This window comes from Symphodus melops, assembly GCF_947650265.1.
Source record: "Symphodus melops genome assembly, chromosome: 5".
NCBI classification, from domain to species: domain Eukaryota; kingdom Metazoa; phylum Chordata; class Actinopteri; order Labriformes; family Labridae; genus Symphodus; species Symphodus melops.
In genome coordinates, this window is record NC_136695.1 from 23,064,092 (window position 1) to 23,088,467 (window position 24,376).

At 37.8% G+C, this 24,376-nt stretch overlaps 2 protein-coding genes across 2 annotated transcripts; both read right to left on the minus strand.

Moving 5' to 3' along the window:
• Positions 1–1,900: 1,900 nt before the first annotated feature.
• On the minus strand, positions 1,901–11,543 carry LOC306823494 (cell adhesion molecule CEACAM5-like). Its single transcript, XM_079343060.1, has 10 exons — positions 10,139–11,543; positions 7,645–7,956; positions 6,874–7,149; positions 6,061–6,327; positions 5,702–5,974; positions 4,502–4,747; positions 3,271–3,379; positions 3,096–3,142; positions 2,918–3,015; positions 1,901–2,766 (listed from the first exon to the last, which is right to left on the minus strand). Exons 1-9 carry the CDS (start codon positions 10,182–10,184, stop codon positions 2,942–2,944), a joined length of 1,650 nt encoding a protein of 549 aa, XP_079199186.1. The 5' UTR covers positions 10,185–11,543; the 3' UTR covers positions 1,901–2,766; positions 2,918–2,941.
• An 8,763-nt stretch (positions 11,544–20,306) lies between these two features.
• LOC306824011 (cell adhesion molecule CEACAM6-like) lies at positions 20,307–22,793 on the minus strand (the record flags this gene model as incomplete). Its single annotated transcript, XM_079343968.1, has 6 exons — positions 22,741–22,793; positions 22,037–22,351; positions 21,453–21,728; positions 21,060–21,320; positions 20,348–20,417; positions 20,307–20,313 (listed from the first exon to the last, which is right to left on the minus strand). The coding sequence occupies exons 1-6, from the start codon at positions 22,781–22,783 to the stop codon at positions 20,307–20,309; spliced, it is 972 nt and encodes a 323-aa protein (XP_079200094.1). The 5' UTR covers positions 22,784–22,793.
• Positions 22,794–24,376: the final 1,583 nt, after the last annotated feature.

A 24,376-nucleotide genomic window follows, 5' to 3' on the forward strand; every position in this document is an offset into this window, starting at 1 on the left:
GAATCAGGAAAAGCTGTGATCAAACTGTTGCAAATATCAGCTGTCTACTTATAAATGTTAAAAGATTTGAATATGTTCTAATGCATGAACTGTTTTTTTTAAGCTAGCTGAACAACACTGAATGCACATATAGTCTTGATTTGGGAAGTCTGAGCACTTCTTTAATTTGACTTGGAGGGATAGTGGCTTGATCATCATCTCTAATTATTCAGAAAGAGGACTTCCAATGATTGCTTAGTATTGCCTGAAGGTAAATCACTTATTAGTTACACATTAAATAAGGTCCCTTAAGATAAGGACATCACCTCTCAGACAACAGCTGTATAAAGTGAGCTGAAGATGCTTCAACTGGCAGATTCTTCACATTCAAATAGAAGTCACTACAATGAGAGTCAAAATAACAAATGTATTCAGGGTTTATTTCATACATTGAATTCAGCAGACATGTGTGTTACGTAGGGCGTGTCGTGTGCCACTTTTTATGGGCTCTTCAGTGAGTGGTTTTGGGTCTGGGTAATGTTTGAGGAGCTGCAGCGAGCCGAGGCATTCCTGCGAGAGGAGGATCAAAGACACACAAGACAATTGTACTCCATCAGACAACTTTACAAACACCACTTCAGGCTTTGCAGATAAACTGAAATTGTCATGATAAAAATACTTAAAAAGGGGCTCTTTATTGTTTTTTGTTTATTTTAATAATCTCTATTAAATTGTACAATTAAAGCTATTTTAATATTGTGGGTGGAAACGATCAGATTAGCTGGAACAATGAGCAATCTTCTCCACATTTCTTAATAGGTGTATGTACATTATGGGATGTGAAACTTCATTCAGGGATGTATAAAAGGCAGACAGGCTGTTTTATTGGTAGTGACCAACGATGTTATAAAAGTTCAGGATTAAATAGTGACAAAAATTAAATGCTGTTTCTATTTGTGAGCTGATCTGGGAAACACTGCAAAGCTAAATATATAAACATCTCTGGTTAATGTTGAGACAGCTTTGTCTTTCTCTAAGTATCTCTGTTAGAATACATGTCTGTTAAAAGACACTTTAAGTTAAGTAACTGGGATGAATTTCACAATGAAGCGAAATACTGAAACTCAAACTTTATGTGATACAACACACATTCTTTACGTAGGGAGTCATGCTACACCTCTTGAAGTTTTTATGGACTGAGTGGATTCTCTGGCTATTTTCCACATCTGTAAATAAGACACAGTTAACATTAGTTTACTGTAATGTACACGGAAGAGCACATTTCAACATTAAGACAGTTCGCATTCAAAATCAAACCTCCTCAATTTCAATAGAAGAGCTACGTCATTAGACTCAGTGTTTTGTTTTGAAGTGTTCTAGTTAAAAAACGTGTTCTACTGCTTTTAATACTTTCATGGCTTTCTTGAAATGGATTTATTTGATTTTACTATTAAAATGTTTCCCTTTTCACGTTCTTGAACCAGTCTTGTATCTTAAACTGACAAGAGCAGATCTACAAAATGAGAAGCTTAAATTAAGCAGAAATGATGCAAGTGCTGCTTGTATTAACAGCTTATCTACTATTTTTGATCATTTAATTACTAAGCACACCAAATTACTGATCCATACTTTTCAGAAACCCAAGATGCAATCAATGAAGTTTTTCTCTTACCCCAAGTCTAAAACCCAAATATATTCTCTACTGATGTCTGAAAAAGCAACGAGTCAGCACATTTCAGTGTCTGAAACTTAAAGACTGTTTAACGTTTTTCACAAATCTGCTTTTTAAAGATTTATTGATCAAATCATTTATTCTTTGTAGATCTCCCTTATCAATTAACTATTCATTTCATCTTGAACACACACACACGCACACATTTCACATGATCAAAAATAACAAGTTAGCCAACTGAACACATCCTTACACCTTTACCTTTCAGTTTAACACTGAAAAGGTTTGGACGTCTTTATTTCACATCAAAATATACATATCAAGTCAGTACGATCTATTATTGGTTGGATTTTTTAAAAAATGTTTAAAGCAGCTTTAACAGCCTCCACTTTTAAAATCTTTCAACTGTGCCGACCCTTGACCGTGAGTCAATGATTTACTGAGGACACACCACTGTTTGAGTCTTTAAACCATATTGGACTCTAAAGGAAAACAAAACAAATGATTTTAATGATCTGACTGACATAAACCACACCAGGAATCAGTAAAGGAACACAAAATTAAATCCAAAGTGAAACAGTATTATTATTATTATTATTATTTGTTTTACACTTTAAACTTCACCTGACAGAGAAAAAGATTTTGTTTAGTTGTTTCCTCCCCAATATTTTTTTTACATCAGCCGTTTACAATTTTAATACATTAGACCAGGAGAATCAAACCAATAATCACTGTTGTTTCCCTAAACTTAGAAAGTACCCAAGACATTTCACAAGTTGTTTCAGCGCCTCAGTAACCAGGCTCCTCTTGGTAAATAAAAAATAAATGTTAAATGCTTAATTTTTCCAAGTGAAAAAAAGCTAAATGAGCGATTTTCCAAAAAATATGTAAATATGTTTATGCTAATATAACATCACATAAAAAAGTCATAAACCTCATAAACCTGAGTTAATGATGTGATGCTGCTGTCTGGTTTAACGGTGTTGAGCGTCTCTCCAATTCCCAAAAAAGGAAATAAATGCAGCTTTAAGCAAATATTGCTGAACGTCTAACAAAAACCCTTTCAGAGGTGTTGGTGGTGGGGAAGGTTTACAAGTGGACTTCTTCCTGATCATCTGCAGGACAAACAACAGGTTCAAGTTTAGAGTTGCAGTAACTACAGTATACTGTAAACTTAACGGGATTAATGCCTTTCAGATTCAAGCCAAATCTTTATTTCAGTGTTGATTTAGCTATCCTCTTCTCTGCAGTGAGTTTACAACTTACCTGAGAAGGTAGAGACAGTTGATCTTATGCATTTCTTTTTCTCGAAAAGCTAACATTTTCATAAATGTGTTCTGCCTGATTCGGTTGTTCTTGTTGCACTGGAAAAAAAAGGTGCTTTGTTATACTACACATCTTATGTACTTCTCTATATAGCCATTATAATACAGATAAAACTTACTTGGCATATTCTGTTCTTGTCTTGTCCCCTCTAGGTGTTTCTGCACTCTATATTTGGAAATACAGTGTTGTTTATAATAAAACCTATTTACTCAGATAAAGCTCAGGTAAGCTTGTCAATTAAAACTACAAAATTACAAGATAGCAATATCATTTCATGAAGTCGTTTTACTCACTTCTTTTTGTAAATAAAGTATCCTCCAGCAGTGAAACACAATGCCACCACTAAACATGCGATTATTATTCCAGCAGTGGCACCAGCTGAAAGACCTCGATGTGCACTCACTTTAATACTTACTTAAAAAAAAACAAAAAAACATATTCCTGAAAACATGACTATGAACGGTATTTACATTCACTCATCATCATATCAGCAATCACACACAGTTTACTTTATATACTATAAATATGGCTACACTATTTGAGCTAATCGTGGTCATAAAAGGAACATCATTCATGCCTGACAGGAATAGTCTCCTGATGTAAGATGCATTTCTGAAAATAAGCTTCTCATGAAGTAATCAGTGGCAGCCTTTCTGAAATGCACGTGAAAATGGCTAAAGTACAATTGTGGGTTTTAACAAAAATGTTGTCCTACAGACAAATCCCTCAAAATAAATATTTTTGTGGTAAATTTAACTTTAGGCATTTTGGCATACATTTTGTCTGACAGCGACCAGCTACGAGCAGTTACTGTATCGGCATGAAAAAGAACTTAATAGAAACAATCAGTTTTCTTCTAATGGCCGTGTTTGCTTACTGTTTTATTTTCTCTAAAACTCTCCTCACAGGACCTATGAACAAAAAACACTGCCCAGAAATGTTGTAATTATTCTAACACAAAGATTTCCTCCAGACTTTGCAAATGCCAGATATATTGAAGAAGGCCAGCCACCACTGACATAGCTGTACTAACCAAGGCTTTCAATACACTGCAGACTGTACTTTTACTCGGAGGTCAGCAGGAAGACTGGTTACAGTCTTTGATCAGCTGATTATGTGTTTAGTCTTTAAGTTATAATCCAACCTTGATTCTACCACAACCTCTCACAACCAATCAACCTGCCGGGGTCAAATTTTCAAATCTGTTCTCTCTCAGTCAGTTTTATCATTTCAGTATAATCATTGTGACATTACTCCGTCCCATCCATTCTAGCTTAGCAGAGTTCAGAAACCCTCCCTCTCCCTCTCTTCTATCCCCACCACCAAAATCCAAAGGAGGGTATCTTATTCTGCTGTTGACATCACTAGCCCTCTTAGTGCAATGAAGTTTTCATGATGGAGTTAATTCACCCAGGACAAATACATTGTACATGTAGCTTTACCTTAACTGGTAAATAAATAATTGTAAACTCTTTCTTAAGTCTCCTTTGATTAAAACGACTATAGTTGCAAAATGATAGATACCTGTTAATCCATGCACTGCATACAATGTCCCCCCAGTTATCCTGTTCCTGGCTTTACAGGTGTAGTTTCCACTGTCCGAGTGTTTAGTGTCATTTTTAATGTACACAGCCAAATTGCATATCTCTGATCCATTCAGTATCCAGGTGTAGGATGCAGATGGTGTGGACTCAGCAGAGCAGGTTAACATGAGGACTTGATCGAGAATGATCTCACTTGGGCCTTTGATTTGAACATTTTCTGGTCCATCTGCAATCGAAAACCAGAGTTGTAGACTTCCCTCAGCAGGATTAGAATAAACTGTGCAACAATTGAAATTCAACTCTGAAGTCTTGTAAAACAGGCAAACAAAGCAGAGATCATAACATGAACATTGATGTAGCAGAGGGTGTCATTTTGACTTATTGCTGGAGTACTCATACATGCAAAGAAAAAAAGCATTCTTGTTCAAATGTAATGCTGTAGTGTGCAGAAGAGGCCAACAGTGGAGTATACACAGTTACAAATAGGCAGCAAATAAAGTGAAACGTTCAGGCAAAGAATGACATCACCAGTTTGATAAGTTTTCTTCCTTGAGATAAAATGAAACCCAGACCCTTTCCCAGTGGCGTAGTGGTGCCTAAAGACGTGGGGATACTTGTATTTTCCCAAAATGTTTTTTTGTTGAGTGGCCTCTCCAGTACAGTATAAAATGCCTCTGATATCGACAGTGACTAAGACTACTCTTTTATATGTACTGTAGTTGGTGTGTATTAGCCAATTACAGACTGAATAGACCATCCTTGAAAAAAAAAGAAGTGGCATTCTAATGAATATTTTCCATCAATCAATGGTGTTAATCAGAGAAGATTTAGAGGTGTATCGAGACTGAACAAACAAGTGTGTACACCTGTGTAAACCCTGCACTAGACCACTTCCCTTTTCCATTAGTAAGGTTGTGAAAGGGTCCTTTACTTCCGTACTTATTTGATATCAGGGTGAATGCTACAGTCACCATTTACCGATCAATAGTATTGAAAAGTACAGAAGCTTTAAAACATGTATAAAAGATAAAGTTATACTCATGTATCTTACAAACAGACTAAGAGTGAAGGAGGATATCGTTAGATTTTCACTTTCACTTCGTTTCAATTTTATTATTCTGGTATTGTGACACCTCTTTTCACTTTTATCTTAAACAGAATCATATTGGTTGTTACTTACAGTTAACAACCATGATGTATTTCGCTTCCTCATTGCTTACAGGGTTGCTGACTCTGCAGGAATATTCTCCACTGTCATTTTTTGTTAGTGGTTGAAAGGACAATATTTTTTTTCCATCGTAAAATTTTATGTTGTCAGGCAGAGTCATATTTGATCCGTCCTTTATCCATTTTCTGGTAAACACAGAGCCAGCAGCATCACAGGTTAGGTTTGCATAGTTCCCCTCAATCATCAGGTTTGTTGATGGTTTGACAAAAGCTCCTGATATTCTCTCTGTGGGTTGAAAGAAAAAGTTAATATGAAAATGTAGGTAAAAATGATTATTTCCAAGTGTTCTTTACCTGAAAAATGTTACTCACCAAGGACAGAGATATTTGATATCTGCGATGTTAGCTCATTCAGGGTCTTACTGTTAAAGGCCTGACAGCTGTAGTTTCCACTTTGATTCACATGAATGTTCGTCAGTGCGAGTTCGGGTCCAGTGTCAGACAGCCTCTCTCCATCCAACCACCAGTAAAACACAGCAGCAGGTCTTGAGTCAGCTGAGCAGGACATGGTGAGGTCTGATCCTTCAGCAAAGTATTGTTGTGATGGAGATAGTTGTAAACTGGTGCTTTCAGGACCAACTAAAAATAAAACATTAAAACTTTAAGAAATGGGCTCAAACTGAAAAAAACAAACATTTAGCACAAAAAATATATTCAGTCAGTGTGAAGCCTCAAGATAAATAGTAGTGTGTGTTTGGACAGGGTATGAATATCAAGTTGTTGCTTAAAGGTCTGTTGTTAAAAAAGTCAAGGAAAAAAATAAACCTGTTCATCATTTCCTATTGACGAGTAAAGGCCAACTGGCACTGACTTGTTCATGAGGATAAGGCCCCACATTAATGTAAAGCCTTTATTTTACTTTTTTTGTGTTTGGTCATTTTCACCTCAGAAGGATAGAGCAGGTGGAGAGAGAGGAAATGTTGGGAGGAAAGAGCAGGACATTACATGCAAAGGGCAGAGGTTTGATTTGAACCCAATGCTGCTGCCACACGCTCATGGGGTGTGCGTCACTACCGCTTGGCTATCTGCAGCCCAGAAGCGAAATTGTTTTTAAATCCCTGTTGAATGTTAGCATGTGTTGGATTCAGTCGGTTAAAGCAGTGAACGAACTGGTCAGTCACTCACAGCTGATGGAGAGGTTTGTTAGATCACTGCGTCCGTTACTGACAGGATTGCCAACCAAACAGCTGTATGGTCCCTGGTCATAGCGGGTCACATTGGTTATAATGAGAGTGGAGCCTCCATCAGTGAGCTGGACTCTGTCACTGGCTGTGACCTCAGAGCTGTCGTTCATCCAGAGGAAAGAGAGGGAGGATCCAGAGGAGGAGCAGGAGAGACGGACAGAGCTGAACTCTACCAAGTCTGTATCGCTGGCATGAGCTGTTACTGCAGTGATCGGCTCTGTGGGTGAAAAAGAAAATGGCTTTATAGTTCCCACATAATAGGCTTAGACTTAGACTTAGACTAAACTTTGTTGATCCTTTGGGATGACTCCCTCAGGAAATTCAGGTTCCAGCAGCATATACAATAAGAGTAAAAAATAAAGATAAAAATAGTAATAAATAATAGAGGTAGAGTGGAGAGAAACTACAGAGGATGGAATGAACCACTGTTTATCGTGATGAGTATTCATTGGTGCACTTTAAAAGTTAATACTGACTAATGTTAGTCACCATTATGTTGGAAACTGGCTCTGTAGGTGAAGCATTTATTCAAGGTTTTTAAAACATTCAATAACTCTGGATAGTAAAGGACAGCAATGTAAGTCTGGGCGTATGCTCTTTGTTGATGATAGATGATTTAAACTAAAAAAATATCATTATTCACAACAAATGTTTCAAAATTAACCATTTTTCCATTCTGCAAAAGAAAACACATTTTAAAAAGTTGCTTCACCATATACTTGCAGTCTTGTGCTTCCGTACTTCGTTGGTTCTCCATGTGGTATAATGACAACTCTGTATTCTCCACTGTCGCCAAGGGCCAGACTCCTGAGCTCCAGTGAGCCCGTAGAGGGGAAGAAAGTAATCCTGTCTGTATAACCTGGGTCAGGTCCAGTGTCGGAAGAGAATATTTTACTATCACCAAACCACCAGGTCACTGAGGAAAAGGGTATTTCTGTTGGACTCAGTGTTGTTGTGAAATTCACTCTCCCTCTTACGGCAGCGTTCAACAGGTCTGGCAACACACCGACAGCATCAGTGAAACCTGGGAGACAAAAGAAAATTCTGAGAAGGACTCAACTGAGAACACAATGTGATGATGTTCAGTTGGTTGGTATAGGACAGGGGTGTCCAAACTACGGCCCGCGTGCCAACTGCGGCCCGTGGTCCGTTTTTAATTGGCCCGCAGCAAATTCTAAAAATATAATGGAATATGGCCCACACATGGAACTTGACTTTAATGTGCTTCCTATTTTTGACACTAGGGGGAGTCCTACTTGTTTTGAACAAGGCAGCTTCTTCCCAGAATAAGAGAAATAAAAGAAAAAAAACCAGAAATGGCAGAATCAAAGAAACGCAAGATAGCAAGTGAGTGTAGAAAACTTCAGACACGGTGGGAAAATGAGTTTCTTCATAGAAGTCAAGGGGAAGTGTGTCTGTTTGATTTGCAATGAAACAGTTGCAGTGATGAAAGAATATAATGTACGGCGACATTATGAAACCAAACATCAGACCTACACGTCCTGCACTGCTGCCGAGAGTGAACAGAAGGTTCAACAAATGCAAATATAAGTGCTGTAAGCTATTTTATTGTGTTATTTGAGTTACCTGGTAAAGCAGTGTATAGCCTATATCGGCAGCTCTTATTTTGAAAGGTCAAGAAACGGGAGAGCGTGGTTCGGGACCCGTGAGGGGTTCTCCCGCCGTGTGCGGCAATAAAGGAGCAGACGTGCAATGTTCAACTCATCGAAGACTCCGTACTTTATTTTATATTTTCCCAATCATGGACACCCTCGGTTACAGTGCTAATAAAACACAAGAAAATGCCACAATCGCCAGCTACGAGGTAGCTCAGCTCATTGCCCGACACGGGAAACCTTTCTCAGATGGTGACTTGATAAAACAGTGCCTCACTAAAGTCGCAGGAATGATGTGCCGAGTTCAATAACGTCAGCGTGTCCACAAACACAGCTGCGCGGCGAGTCGAAGACTTGTCAGCTAATATAAAACATGAAGTTTCAGATAAAGCTTGTGCTTTTGTGATTTTTACTCCATTGCATGTAACGAGAGCACAGATGTCACAGACACCGCACAGCTGCTCATTTTATTTGCGGGGAGTTGACAATAACTTTTGTATCACAGAGGAGCTTCTATGACAGGGGAGCGCAAAGGAATGGCATCTATGGTATGCGCCAAGGTGCAAGAAAGTGGAGGTGAGGCTGTTAAGACGCACTGTATCATCCATCAAGAAGCCCTCTGTGCCAAGACAGTCCAGCTTGGCGATGTGATGAACACTGTGGTGAAAACTGTCAACATAATGCAGTGATATACCTCACCTCTAGTGTGTGGCCTGTCCGTTTGTATATTTTCCTGTATGTGGCCCTCTGTGAAAAAAGTTTGGACACCCCTGGTATAGGACCTATATCACTACTGCTGCTAAATTAGCTCATTTTTTTAATAGGCTGTATTCACACATTCACATCAGCTGTTTTCATCCTCAATGTCATACTTGAGGTGGAAAAGATCAAATACTGATATTGAATTGACAACTGGTATGTCATACTGCTGTGACTCAGGTTGGAAGCTGTACAATTAAGACACAAACTTCTTATCTTGCTAAGTGGTTCCTTTTGCAGACTTATCTGTAATAATTTCAGCCTTCCAATCTGAGAATGAATAAAAGTGAAATCATGTGTCCATTGATCAGACTATGAATACATACTGTATATATTAATGTTAAGTTAAAACAAACATCAAAAACACCCCTTTTAAAATCCTACTATATCTCATTAAAGAAATGGCATGATGTTTTAATATCACAATATAATCAGAATCAGGTTTATTGACCAGGTATGTTTAACACACAAGGAATTTAACTTCTGTAGACTGTGCTCTCTTTGTACAATGTAAACATTAAATAATAACAATTAACTAAAAATGTAAACAGATGTTAAAGACTAATATGTACAAGACTAAATGACATAACAGTGGTGAGTAGTGCAAAGGGATGATGAAGTAAACATGAAGTAATTATCTTTTATAATTTTATAATGCACAGATGATCATTTAATTTAAATAATAATAACAGTCAAAATATAAGCAATTCATTAAAGAAGAACCGGAATAATCAATTCAAAATAAATCATTCAGCTATATGGACGATGTGTGTTCGAATGTCATACATTCAGAAAATAACAGAATGAATGAGCTGCATGGTGATCACTCACCTGATGAGATTCCCAGGATGATGACAGCGATAGCAGCAGTTTCCATTTCATCTAGAGCATCAAGTATGTCACAGAAAAAGTGATAATATTGATTCAACTATTTTATTTTCCAAGCTACTTATTTTAATGTCAGAATCTGGATATCAGAGAACTGAAGCAATAGAAGGAAGTGCTGTGTGAGGTTGACACACCTGTATCACTGTTCACAGCCTGTCAATCATTGACATCATGGACTATGGTCAACAATAAAATAAACTACATTGAGGAAGTTTATACTGAAATACTCAAATGTGATTTAAAAAAAAAAAAGTTGACATGACAAAGCAGGAAGTATTTAAAATAGCTTCATCCTACTAGAGTCATTCGTTATTTAGAGAGAACTTGTTCCCATGTTGGTAGTTTTCTGAACTGACAGACCCAAAGACAATTGATTATCAGAGTATTACTGCAGTCTCCCCATGTAAATAGACTTCGACTTGGATTGTACTCTAGTATAACATCAAGCATTGTTGTTTTCTAAGGAAGCCCTCAGATGACATACATCAATACATTTTATTAAACTCTGTGTTTCCGTGATAACAAGTACACTTCAGTACTTTTCTTGAGATCTGGGTTTATTTAGCCTACCTTCTTATCACAAGATAACAAGGCTAGTTTTTCCAAGATAACTCAATTTCAACCCTTCTCTCAAGATCTTGAAGAATGAACTTATCATCTCAGGAAAACCAGGCTGTTAACCTGAGATAATGAGGTACAGAAGTCAGGATCTTGATGAAACAACCAACATTAAGTTACCGAGATAGAGTCAAGCCCAAGGCAGGGCAAAAACTTGAAAACTCATGGGAAAGCTTGGGAAAAAATGCTGGAACCGAAGGTCAAATTTGTATGTCAAATGATTTGTAAGTCATTACAAGAAGGATGGCATATCCCAGAGGGGCACATCAAGTCTGGTATGTTATGTAACTAATCTTAGTTTTTATTAATGAAAAAAAATATTTTACTGATCATGACTCAATAAATGTAACTCTAACAGGACCTTTCATTGTTTTAGTGATTAGCCTTTGAGTGTACATTGTATTTACTAACATGGTCAAGATGTAAATTCAAAGGAAACAAAATGTGCCTACAAATGGAACTTCAATGGGGTTGAGCAGGGACTGTCCCCCAACACACAAGCATCCTTTAGCTTTATGTCACATTTTTGATGTATTATCTGTGTTGTTTTCAAGTGTATGGGTTGTTTGATTTTGTTATGTGTAGTGTCTCATTGAAGTTTTGGGAGTAAGTGGGTTTTTATTTAAGTTGTGCTCCTACTTGAACTGTGATATTAGCTATGCTGCACTGCTGTTAGCTTAACATGTTACATTGAATAGCTATAAAGATTTTATATTCAAAGACCAGACAAACATATCAAAAATATAATTTCTAATTTCCACTTCTCAGGGTTGGTCTGGAGACCTTGGGACTGGTGATTGTTATCAGAGGGAGCTTCACATTGTTTGGTGTTGGTAAGAGGCTAATACTGTAAAGTGTCCTTTACAAAACTGATCAAAGAAAGAATTCTGTGATGACAGCCAGGTGTGTAAATCAGATTAGTAATAGTTGGTCAAATGTCATCAATCCAGACTGCTCGAACAACCACAGTCGAACCACAAGAGGGCAGCATACAGCAGTGTAAACCTAAAGTCGTCCTTCTAGTTTTTCCACAGAGTACTTTACATTGTAATAATTAATGACTTCACAAGCACAACCTTCATTCAGAGCAACTTTCTTCTTCATTCTTTCAACCAGGTGAGTCAAACCTGTATTGAGAAAATGTGTTTTCTAATAATCAGTATTTGATGCCTGAAATAAAATCACAGACGATGTTTGACTGAATGAAACACGACGGTTACTACAACAATGGTTTTACAGTGATCGGTGCTCAAACCCTGGTCAGTGGATAAGTCCGGGCCACAAAATCACTTTTCTAAAGTGATTTAAAAAGAAAGATTGAGTTTACAGTTAATACGACCTTTTATGAAGTCATTACTGAGCTACATGTGTCAACTGTACTGTCAGTCATGACATTATATCTCTATCTCTTTGTATTGCATCAAATAACTACAGAAGACACAGAGAAATGAACACAAGGAAATAAATCAATCAAACTAACTCACTCTGAATGTTTAATTACTACACCTTATCATTTCTGAGTCCTGGTTCTTGGTGCACTTTTTATTTTAGCCTTGTTTTTTCTTTCGCACCCATAGACCAAGACAAATTCCTCATATTTTGCATGATTTAATCAACATTTCATGAAAACTCACCCAGTACAGTCACAGGTGACTGCAGAGATGTTTCATATTTTACAGTTTTGGCGTTAAAAGCCCGGCAGCTGTAATTTCCACTCTGACTCTCCTGAATGTTGGTCAGTCTGAGCTCAGGTCCAGCATGATTCTGCTGACTTCCATTTAGAAACCAGTCAAACTGAGCTTCAGGTCTGGAGTCAGCATGGCAGGACAGCACAACGTTTGATCCTTTCTCAAAGTGTTCTTGAAGGTGACTGCTCCAAAATGTTTTTTTCTGGGCCATCTGAATATCAGGGAACAACACCAAAGGAATCCTTAATGTACATAGATTGTAACACTTTATGTTCAATAACTTAATCAGTAAATTCTGTGATATTGTCCTCCTCATGCACATGCACTCCTTTAATGTAAACACTGTTAAAAGTCTATCTCATGTTTATTATCCATCTGTTCCTTATTTATGACAATCAATATCATCTAAGCATTTTTGCACAACTCACCTTTGTCTTATTTATATATATATTATATATTTTGTATATATTGTTCTTTTCTTATTTATGTTTAAATTTACTGTACTTTTATACATTGAGAGCACGGTTACTGAAGACAAATCCCTTACATGCTTACATACGTGACCAATAAATCTGAATGGTTACAATGTTATTGGAAAATTAAAGATAGTGCAGAGTCATGCAGCTTGACTCATCTTAATGTAGTCAGAAAAAGGTCTGAGTAGGTAAGAAACTCACAGCTGAAGGTGAGGTGAACTTTATTACTGACACCAGTACTGACAGGATTGGACACATGACAGCTGTATGGTCCCTGGTCATAACGGCTCACACTGCTTATAGTGAGAGTGGAGCCTCCATCAGTGAGCTGGACTCTGTCACTGGCTGTGACCTCAGAGCTGTCGTTCATCCAGAGGAAAGAGAGGGAGGATCCAGAGGAGGAGCAGGAGAGACGGACAGAGCTGAACTCTACCAAGTCTGTATTGTTAGCATGAGCTGTTACTGCAGTGATCGGCTCTGTGAGTGAAAAAGAAAATGGCTTTATAGTTCCCACATAATCGAGGTAGAGTGGAGAGAAACTACAGGATGAATTTAAGCCCATGTTTGAGAGTTACATTAACTGCCACTTTTAAACAGCAGTATTTCCTCATATCATTATTTGCAATTATTATTTTGGGGCTTTTAATGCTGTTATGTTAGAGATAGGACAGTTAATAAAGTCGAGGAGAGAGACATGAAATCATTATGAACATATATTATTCTCCTGCTGTGCATAATCTCTATTCAGCACTGAAACAGATATATCAATTGAAACATTGTCTTGCCATAAACACCCAGTGTGGTTACACCGTCAATGTCCTCAAAGTTAGTTGTAATTCTGACTGTGTATTCTCCACTGTCACTGAGAGACAGACTCCTGAGCTCCAGAGATGCAGTAGAGGGGAAGTAGGTGATTCTTCCCTCATAACCTGGAAATGTTGTGTTTTCACCAGTTGAAACGAATATCAATCTGTCCCCAAAATTCCAACTAACTATAAAAAATGGACTTTCTGGTGGATTCACTGTGGTGAACATCACTGTCCCTCCAACAGCTCTATTCAGAGGACCATCTGGCAACAAACCAACTCCATGAGTTAAACCTGGAAGACACAGAAACATTCAGAAAATGACTTTAAGTAGATTGAATTAATCATTAACACAGGCTGGTTTGAGGTCTTTCGTTAATGTGATGCTTTGATTTTATTTGATGCTAGAACGGCCGTCAAACACTTTCAGAAAGCCTGTGATATATATGCTTAAAGTGTCTTTTCAGAATATCTGCATGGACAGAAAATAATTATTCAATACAAAGTAAATTGCTCTTTGGTTCTGCATTTGGATAAACTGAGTACTAGAGTAGTAAATGAAAGATTATAGTTAAATGTGACAAAATCTTGACATGTTCTTGAATAATCTAATGAAAAATCTTCATAAATGTGCTGTAGTGATAGCTTACCTGAAAAGACTCCCAGAAGGATGCTGATCACAGTCTTTTCCATTTTATCTAACGTACTGTAAGAGTGATGTTTCACACTTCTGAACAAGCCCTACGAATGTGTGAGTATCAGAAAGTGGATTTCTAATTTGATAGCAGTATAAGGAAGTAATTTCTTTTTTGTGTTCATCTGTCTGCATCATTGAATTAATCATTTACCTCATTTATCTTGATGACAGCAACTTTGGAACAGCAATGAAGTGGGGAAAACACCTGTTGACAAATATTGAGACACTTTGTCCTCGGTCAGAGGTCAGAATGAGGCGAGGAGGGAGGCACTAATGGTTGGTGCCAAAGTATGAGACAAAAATGTCTGGTGAAGGGCAGATTCAAACACTTCTGACACTGTTGCAGGAACATTTGGAGTTCAGTGTCTTTGGTTTCAGCATGGGACTGCAGGATGTGACATACATGATTAACTCATGTATGTGTTAGTTAAAAATGTTTATTTGATAATGATAAAATCCTTTATTTTATCCAATCTGGACACAGCTTTGATTCAATGTTACTGTCAGTTTGTTTCTTGTTTGAGGCCCAACAGGTGTGGTGCCTTCTTCAGCTGCTGAATATGAATCAGTTAAAGATCGGGCTGCTGGCCACCATTGAACCATCAGTATCAGTCTTACGTCTATCGTCATTATTATGAGTGAAAATGGGGATCAAAGCGCTTCTTGACTTCATCCACTGTGATTAACGTGATCACTCCTGCCTATTGTATTGTTGTTATAATAATTCTGTTGATAGATCGATCACTCACTTATCATACTTTATTACTGCTTACACCTCACATACTTTTACCAATATCACTGGCGTTGTAGCTTTATCTTCTAGCTAAATCATGTCTTAATGTTGTTGTTTCTGTTTGTTTGTCTTATTGTGGCTATTTGTCAAAAAACCAATTAAGATCAAACTATAAACCAACTAAATGTGAGGTTTCAGTTCAGTTTTGTTTTTTCTGGTGTAGTTTGTGTTGTGTTTTCTCCCCCTCCCTCTTCTGGTTTTTCTTCCTGCTGCAGGTATGTGAGTGGCAGGGGGTGTGGCTGGCTCCTCCAGGCAGCAGACGAGGCACACCTGACTTCTATCTAATCAACCCCTCCATATAAGCCTGGCCTGCACCCAACCACTCTGCCAGATAATTCCGTCTTGTTTGGTAGTGGTCACGTTTGCTCTCAGCAAATTGTTTTTGTAGCCTCTTGTGGATTTTGTGTTTTTGGTGTTTTGTGACTTTATGGACTGACCATGTTTTTTCTTATCTCTAGTTTTTCTGGTGTGCCTCCTGTTTGAGTTCAACTCGTCAGAGTCCCCTGTCTTCCGGATCTTCCAGCCAGCCAGCTCACTGCCTGCTCTCTTTTGTTTCTTCCCATTGGAACATTAAATATCTTTTTGTGTGTCAAAATGCATGTCTTTGCATTTTGGGGTCCGCCAAACGAAAACGTAACACTAAACTCAACAAACAGCCACTGACGCATCGTTCCAGTGAGGTCTCATGCAGGCTACAAGAAAGTTCATGTCCGGTCATTTGTCACTGTTCTTCAGTTTAATTCATGATAATGCACATAAACAAACATTTCATATGGCATCTTATTCATCTGTTCCTTTAACCTACATTTTCAAGTGTATGGGTTGTTTGATTTTGTTATGTGTAGTGTCTCATTGAAGTTTTGGGAGTAAGTGAGTTTTTATTTAAGTTGAGCTCCTACTTGAATTGTGATATTAGCTATGCTGCACTTTTGTTAGCTTAACATGTTACATTGAATAGCTATAAATTCAAAGACCAGACAAAAATATATTTTTATAACAATATAATTTCTCTTCCTGTCAGGTCCACTTCTCAGGGTTTAAACATTTACAGTGTTCCAGCAGCAAAGCAGGATAGCAGAAGAAAATCACACAGTGCAAATAATTAAAATAGATCAAAATATAAGTGTAAAAAAAGCATCAAAACAATAACAAGAGAGCTCGTAAAAAATATGCATTAAAAAAGGAACAGTTGAAATGCCAGTAACTTAACGATGTAAGTCTGTGTGTAAACAGTATGAACACTATCATGCACACAGTGCATATAAGGATGTAATGTTATCCTGTTCTATTTTTTCCACACAGCACTTTACATTATTGTAAAAATTTGGACTGGAGTTCATTTCTTCAAAACCATGTGTTTAGTGTGTGTATAATGTGTAAGTAAAAAGGCAAATGTATTAATTCTACAATATGAGCTTTTACTGTATACAGCTTTATTAGAGTACCATATGTACACTACAAACCACATTAGTGCAGGGGCCATGTTAAAATCACTTCATTTAACAACATGGAGTCGTTATTACAGCGGGCTCTCATTCAAGAAATGTGTTCTGCATTATTTCATGCAGGATAACAGCCTGGTAGGGTCACTTGTCTGTTCAGTTGAAATCACAGATAACCTATCTCGCATTGTGCTGACTGAAACACTTGATTGTTCTCTTTGGGGACAATAAAGTATGTTTAACTGATCATAAATAAACATTTTAAAATAAATGTTTTCTTTATCTATCAACATAACACATTTTATTTAAAATATTTAAATTGACCAAACACTTTCCTTTGACAAATACATCAAACACATCACCAAAACAACCTTTTTCCACCCACGAAACATCGCCCGCCCCTCCCTCTCATTTTTAACAGCCCCCACCGTCCCCACCGCCCCCACCGCCCCCACCGCCCCCACCGTCCCCACCGCCCCCACCGCCCCCACCGTCCCCACCGCCCCCACCGTCACAACCGCCACAACCGTCAAAACCCTCAGCCGCACATTCATCACCTCCAAAAAAGACGACTGCAACAGTCTCCTCCAGGATTCGACTCAGATTAAAGCGCCTCTCTGCTTTCTGTAGAACAATTAAAAATAAAGAGAGTTCACAGAAAACTGAAATTCTTTTCATAGATAATATTGCTACAGCCCAATAAAAACAGAAATGCTTGTGTTGTTTGTTACAAAAAGTTCATTATTTCAGCTGTAATGCACACTGATTGTTACCCTTGGTCATACTGATGATTGTAGTTTCCCTGCATTGTGACTAACTTCTCTAAAAGTATTTATCCTAAACTGAGTGGTTATTGTCTCAGAACATTAAAAATGTATTAATTAAAGTAATTACCAGAAGAAGAAAAAAACTATATACATATATATAAGCATCTGTTTTACTATATCTCATTTAAAACAGATGTTTACAAAGTGCTTTGACATTATCCTATCCTATCCAATCCTACCCTTCTATCTGCATCTTGTCCCATCTCTCCCATCCCATTTTCAAGCCCAGCACAGTTTAGCAGATGGCTGTTCCGTCATGAGCCCGGGTCAGCTGAAGATTTCTGCCTGTTAAAAGGAAGTTTTTTCTTGCCTCGCTATGATGGATTAAGCTGGGCTCTTGTAATATAGCCATAAGTAAGGTCCTTTACCTACTTTTTGTAAACATAACGATGAGCATGGTCTGTTTACCTGCTCTTTTGTTAATGATAACAGACAAACAGTAAGGTCCTTTACCTGCTTTTGTAAAGTGTCTCGAGATAACGCCTGTTATGAATTGACGCTATATAAATAAAGATTGATTGATTGATTTATTATAATAAGGATGTCTCTGTGGACGAGTTCCTCCTGGTACACGTTTCCTCATGTCACAAGTTCCATTTACCTTCAAAAGACAGCTGACTTTATATGCACTCATATACCCTGAATGTGTCCTCATACTCTGCTGATGACCTGTCATATACTGTTGATACGTTCTCATACACTATTATTGTGTTTTCATATACCTTTGAAGTGTTCTCATTTACAGGATCTTGTTGTTTTGGTTGTTGTGGTGTATCTGAAACAAAGAGCTGTGATGGTGAATTACATGTAATAGATGAATATATGTAGATATTTATATCAGTCATGTGTTCAATTCAATCTGAGGAGTTCTTACCTGTCCCTTTTTGCTGAGGTTTGTTGTTGGCTCTAAAATAAATAATTATCAGACCAAATATTAATTTGATGATTCTTATAGTTAGGGCTGGTGCAGGTATAGACCAGCTCATAGTTATTCTGCTATAGGCCTAGACTACAGTGGGAGCTGGCACCTTGAACTCTTCTCTCTCTCTCTCTCTCTCTCTCTCTCTCTCTCTCTCTCTCATACCATATCATATCATATTACTGCTACTGTAACTATCTTTAAATCCCATTTACTAATCACTCCTTTTTCTGGGAGCTCCTGAGCTCTCTTAGGTTCCTCGGGACCATTGGAAAGGACGGCCTCCCCAAATAGCCGATCTCTCTCCCCGCCCCCATCCAATCCTACCCTTCTTTCTGCATCTTGTCCCATCTCTCCCATCCCATTCTCAAGCCCAGCGCAGTTTAACAGATGGCTGTTCCGTCATGAGCCCGGGCCTGCTGAAGATTTCTGCCTGTTAAAGGGAAGTTTTTTTTTGCCTTTGCCATGACGGATTAAGCTGGGCTCTTTTAATATAGCCATAAGTAAGGTACTTTACCTGCTTTGTGTAATAATAACAATGAGCATGGTCTGTTTACCTGCTCTTTTGTTAATGTTAACAGATTGTGTAAGATCCTTTACCTGCTTTTTGTAAAGTGCCTTGAGATAACACTTTTTATGAATTGATAATAAACAAACAAAGATGATTGATTGATTGACAGCTGATTCTGATCATCTGAATGAATATTTGTCTATTTAAAAGTACTGTTACTGGCCTCACTATGTTTAATCAATAAACCGGGTTTAGTTCAGATTACAACATATCTTAATCCAGAAAACATTCAGTTGTTATGATGTTAAATTCTTATACTCACTTCTTTTTATAAAACATGTATCCTCCAGCAGCAGCAGAGGCAACAATCAAACACGCAATTATTATACCAGCAATGGCACCAGCTGACAGGCCTGTTGTTTTCTCTGAGACACATGAACAAATAGAAAACATGTTCTTTAAAACACAGCTGTTCCCATGTTGCTCCGTCCTTTCCCACACTCATTTCCTACTCTCACCACTATCAGCCTCATGGCTAAAAAATGATCAGACATTTAATTGGTGAAATTGATCTTATCGACATGTCACACAAACAAAATTTACAATAAATCCTATCTTGTTACTTGTTACAAAACACAGGTTCCTGTAGGTATAGATTAACAATTGATTTAAATATTCAACAGCAACAAGACTTTGAGCTCTGATTGAATGTCGTTGTTTAAAAGGTTTCACCTCAAGTCTTAATGGAATTCATTTGAAAACTCCTTTATCTAATTTAAATCGACTGTCTTGTTACCTGTTACAGTCACTTCAAACACTGAAGAAGATGATCCTCCAGTTATGATATTATCAGCTTGACAGGTGTAGTTTCCACTGTCGGACAGTTCAGCGTTCTTTTTAGTGTACTCAGGAGAATTGTGTATCTCTGTCCCATCCAGTAACCATTTGTAGTTTGCAGGTGGTTCAGACTTTGCATCACAGGTTAAAGTGATGGTTTGTCCCAAAGATACGACATGGTGGCCTTTGATTGTGGGGCGTTCTGGTCCGTCTGAAAAAAAGTAAAAAAAATCAAAATCAATGTGTAACAGGTAAAGGTAAGCTGTGTTTTAATGGCATATTAGTGTTATGACACTCATCATTTGAACAGTTAATGAGCACAGTCGTTTGTTACCTACAGTTCACAACCAAGTGGTATTTAGCTTCCATGGTGTTGATGGGGTTGCTGATTTTACAGGAATATTCTCCTTTGTCTGTTTTACTCAGGTGTTGAAAAAACAGCAGTCTGTTGTTATCATGAAGTATAAAATCAGCTTGAGTCAGATCAGATCCATCCTTCATCCACTTTCTGGTAAACACGGAGTCAGTAGCGTCACACGTTAAGTTCACAGACTTCCCCTCTATTGCCTCCTTTGGTGATGATGTGATAGAAGCATTTGATATTCTCTCTGTTGGACAAAAGATCACAGAAACTTCTCAAATGTATGAAGAAGAAAAACAGAGGTTCCTGTAGGTATAAAACAACAATTAGTTAAAATATTCAACAGCAACAAGGTCTTTGAGCTCTAACTGAACGTCATTGTTTGAAACGTTTAAAAGTCTTAATGAAATCCTTAAACCCATGGAAACTTTTTCTGGTAACTAAAGGGCAGTGGAAACAAGCGTATACACTACATTGTTATCTAACATGCAAACTAACATGTTACCAAAAAGTTCACAACCTCACAAGCACAAACTTCATTCAGAGCAACTTTCTTCTTCATTCTTTCAACCAGGTGAGTCAAACCTGTATTGAGAAAATGTGTTTTCTAATAATCAGTATTTGATGCTTGAAATAAAATCACAGACGATGTTTGACTGAATGAAACACGACGGTTACTACAACAATGGTTTTACAGTGATCGGTGCTCAAACCCTGGTCAGTGGATAAGTCCGGGCCACAAAATCCCGGATGGAAAAGGCAGAAACATCTGAAGGACAAACACATGGATGTGTTTGTGTTTTTTCCACAAATTTAAAGTTCATTCTTTTAAAAACAGTTTTACAATTAATCTACTTTATTTTTTACAAAACATTTCATAGAAACTCACCCAGTACAGTCACAGGTGACTGCAGAGATGTTTCATATGTTAGAGTTTTGGCGTTAAAAGCCCGGCAGCTATAATTTCCACTCTGACTCTCCTGAATGTTGGTCAGTCTGAGCTCAGGTCCAGTATGATTCTGCTGACTTCCATTTAGAAACCAGTCAAACTGAGCTTCAGGTCTGGAGTCAGCATGGCAGGACAGCACAACGTTTGATCCTTTTTCAAAGTATTCTTTTGAAGGTGACAAAATGACATTTTCTGGGCCATCTGAATATCAGGGAACAACAACAGCAAACGAATCATCATAATGTTATTGGAACATTAAAGATAGTGCAGAGTCATGCAGCTTGACTCATCTTAATGTAGTCAGAAAAAGGTCTGAGTATGTAGGAAACTCACAGCTGATGGTGAGGTGAACTTTATTACTGACACCAGTACTGACAGGATTGGACACATGACAGCTGTATGGTCCCTGGTCATAACGGCTCACACTGCTTATAGTGAGAGTGGAGCCTCCATCAGTGAGCTGGACTCTGTCACTGGCTGTGACCTCAGAGCTGTCGTTCATCCAGAGGAAAGAGAGGGAGGATCCAGAGGAGGAGCAGGAGAGACGGACAGAGCTGAACTCTATCAAGTCTGTATCGTTGGCATGAGCTGTTACTGCAGTGATCGGCTCTGTGAGTGAAAAAGAAAATGGCTTTATAGTTCCCACATAATCGAGGTAGAGTGGAGAGAAACTACAGGATGAATTTAAGCCCATGTTTGAGAGTTACATTAACTGCCACTTTTAAACAGCAGTATTTCCTCATATCATTATTTTCAACTATTATTTTGGGATTTTTAATGCTGTTATGTTAGAGATAGGACAGTTAATAAAGTCGAGGAGAGAGACATGAAATCATTATGAACATGTATTATTCTCCTGCTGTGCATAATCTCTATACAGCACTCTAATAGATATATCAATTGAAACATTGTCTTACCATAAACACCCAGTGTGGTTACACCGTCAATGTCCTCAAGGTCCCCTGTAATCCTGACTGTGTATTCTCCACTGTCACTGAGAGACAGATTCCTGAGCTCCAGAGATCCAGTAGAGGGGAAGTAGGTGATTCTTCCCTCATAACCTGGAGAAGTTGTGTTTCCAGTAGTCGACATGAATATCAAACTGTCCCCAAACATCCAGCTAACATTTAAAAATGGACCCTCTGGTGGATTCACTGTGGTGAACATCACTGTCCCTCCAACAGTACTATTCAGAGGACCATCTGGCAACAAACCAACTCCATGAGTTAAACCTGGAAGACACAGAAACACATCTTAGAGGATCTTTAATAATGTGAAACTTGAGGATAATTTCACTCTTTTTTAAAGCCTTGAAGTTCTAAGTTCTGGAAAGTAAATTGCTCTTTGGCTGTGCATTTGGATAAACTGAATATTAGAATAGTAAATGACAGATTAGTTAAAGGTTCATATATCTTGTTTTTATCCAGGCTGTACTGAGTTTAAACTTCTTGAAAAAAAGTAGATATTTTTCCTGCTGTGGGATCTACATGATGTTAGTGATTAATACATTGATCAATACAATTTCCATTTCCTAAAACAAATGCCAGATTATATGACAAACTCTTACTACATGTCCTGAATAATCTAATGAAAAATCTTCATGATTATAATGACAGCTTACCTGAAAAGACTCCCAGGAGGATGCTGATCACAGCTTTGTCCATTTATCTCACGTACTGTCAAGTATAACAGAGAAAAGAGTTGATGTTTCACACTTCTGAACAAGCCCTACGGATGTGTGAGTATCAGAAAGTGGGTTTCTAATATGAATGCAGAATAAGGAAGTAATGTCTTTTTTATGTTCCTCTGTCTGCATCAGTAAATTAATCATTTACCTCATTTATCTTGATAACAAGCAACTTTGGAACAGCAATGAAGTGAAAACACATGTTGACAAATATAAGGTGATGAAATGCATAACTGCAGTATTAAGCGTAGAGGAAATAGTCCAAAGGAGGCTCAATGGTTTGAGGACAGGTGGTGAGCTGAGTCTAATACAGGCTGAGACACTTTGTCCTCGGTCAGAGGTCAGAATGAGGCGAGGAGGGAGGCACGAATGGTTGGTGCCAAAATATGAGACAAAAATGTCTGGTGAAGGGCAGATTCAAACACTTCTGACATTTCAGTAACTTCAGTAACATTAAGGAGTTCAGTGTCTTTGGTTTCAGCATGGGACTGCAGTATATGACATGTGACTGATTGGTTCACCCTTTTCACGTTAGTTAAAATGTTTTATTTGATAATGATAAAATCCTTTATTTTATCCAATCTGGACACAGCTTTGATTCAATGTTACTGTCAGTTTGTTTCTTGTTTGAGGCCCAACAGGTGTGGTGCCTTCTTCAGCTGCTGAATATGAATCAGTTAAAGATCGGGCTGCTGGCCACCATTGAACCATCAGTATCAGTTTTACGTCTATCGTCATTATGATGAGTGAAAATGGGGATCAAAGTGCTTCTCAACTTCATCCGCTGTGATTAACGTGATCACTCCTGCCTACTGTATTGTTGTTATAATAATTCTGTTGATAGATAGATCACTCAATTATCATACTTTATTACTGCTTACACCTCACATACTTTTACCAATATCACTGGCGTTGTAGCTATAAATCAGTTTTATTTCTTAATGTTGTTGTTTCTGTTTATTTGTCTTATTGTGGCTATTTGTCAAAAAACAAATTAAGATCAAACTATAAACCAACTAAACTCAACAAACAGCCACTGACGCATCGTTCCAGAGAGGTCTTACACAGGCAACAAGAAAGTTCATGTCCGGTCATTTGTCACTGTTCTTCACTTTAATTCATGATAATGCACACAAACAAACACTTCATATGGCATCTTATTCATCTCTTCCTTAGACCTACATTTTCAAGTGTATGGGTTGTTTGATTTTGTTATGTGTAGTGTCTCATTGAAGTTTTGGGAGTAAGTGGGTTTTTATTTAAGTTGTGCTCCTACTTGAATTGTGATATTAGCTATGCTGCACTGCTGTTAGCTTAACATGTTACATTGAATAGCTATAAAGATTTTATATTCAAAGACCAGACAAATATATATATTTATAACAATATAATTTCTCCTCCTGTCAGGTCCACTTCTCAGGGTTGGTCTGGAGACCTTGGGACTGGTGATTGTTATCAGAGGGAGCTTCCTGTCCTTTACAAAACTGATCAAAGAAGGAATTCTGTGATAACATCCAGGTGTGTAAATCAGATTAGAAATAGTTGTTTTAATGTCATCAATCCAGACTGC

Bases quoted from the DNA above. Each gene is read 5' to 3' on its own strand.
- LOC306823494 (XM_079343060.1), bottom strand. From the start codon at position 10,184: ATGGAAACTGCTGCTATCGCTGTCATCATCCTGGGAATCTCATCAG. The intron at 7,957-10,138 runs GTGAGTGATCAC...TTTGTCTCCCAG, and splicing joins CATCCTGGGAATCTCATCAG to GTTTCACTGATGCTGTCGGT. The intron at 6,328-6,873 runs GTGAGTGACTGA...TTTTATTTTTAG, and splicing joins AACAAACCTCTCCATCAGCT to TTGGTCCTGAAAGCACCAGT.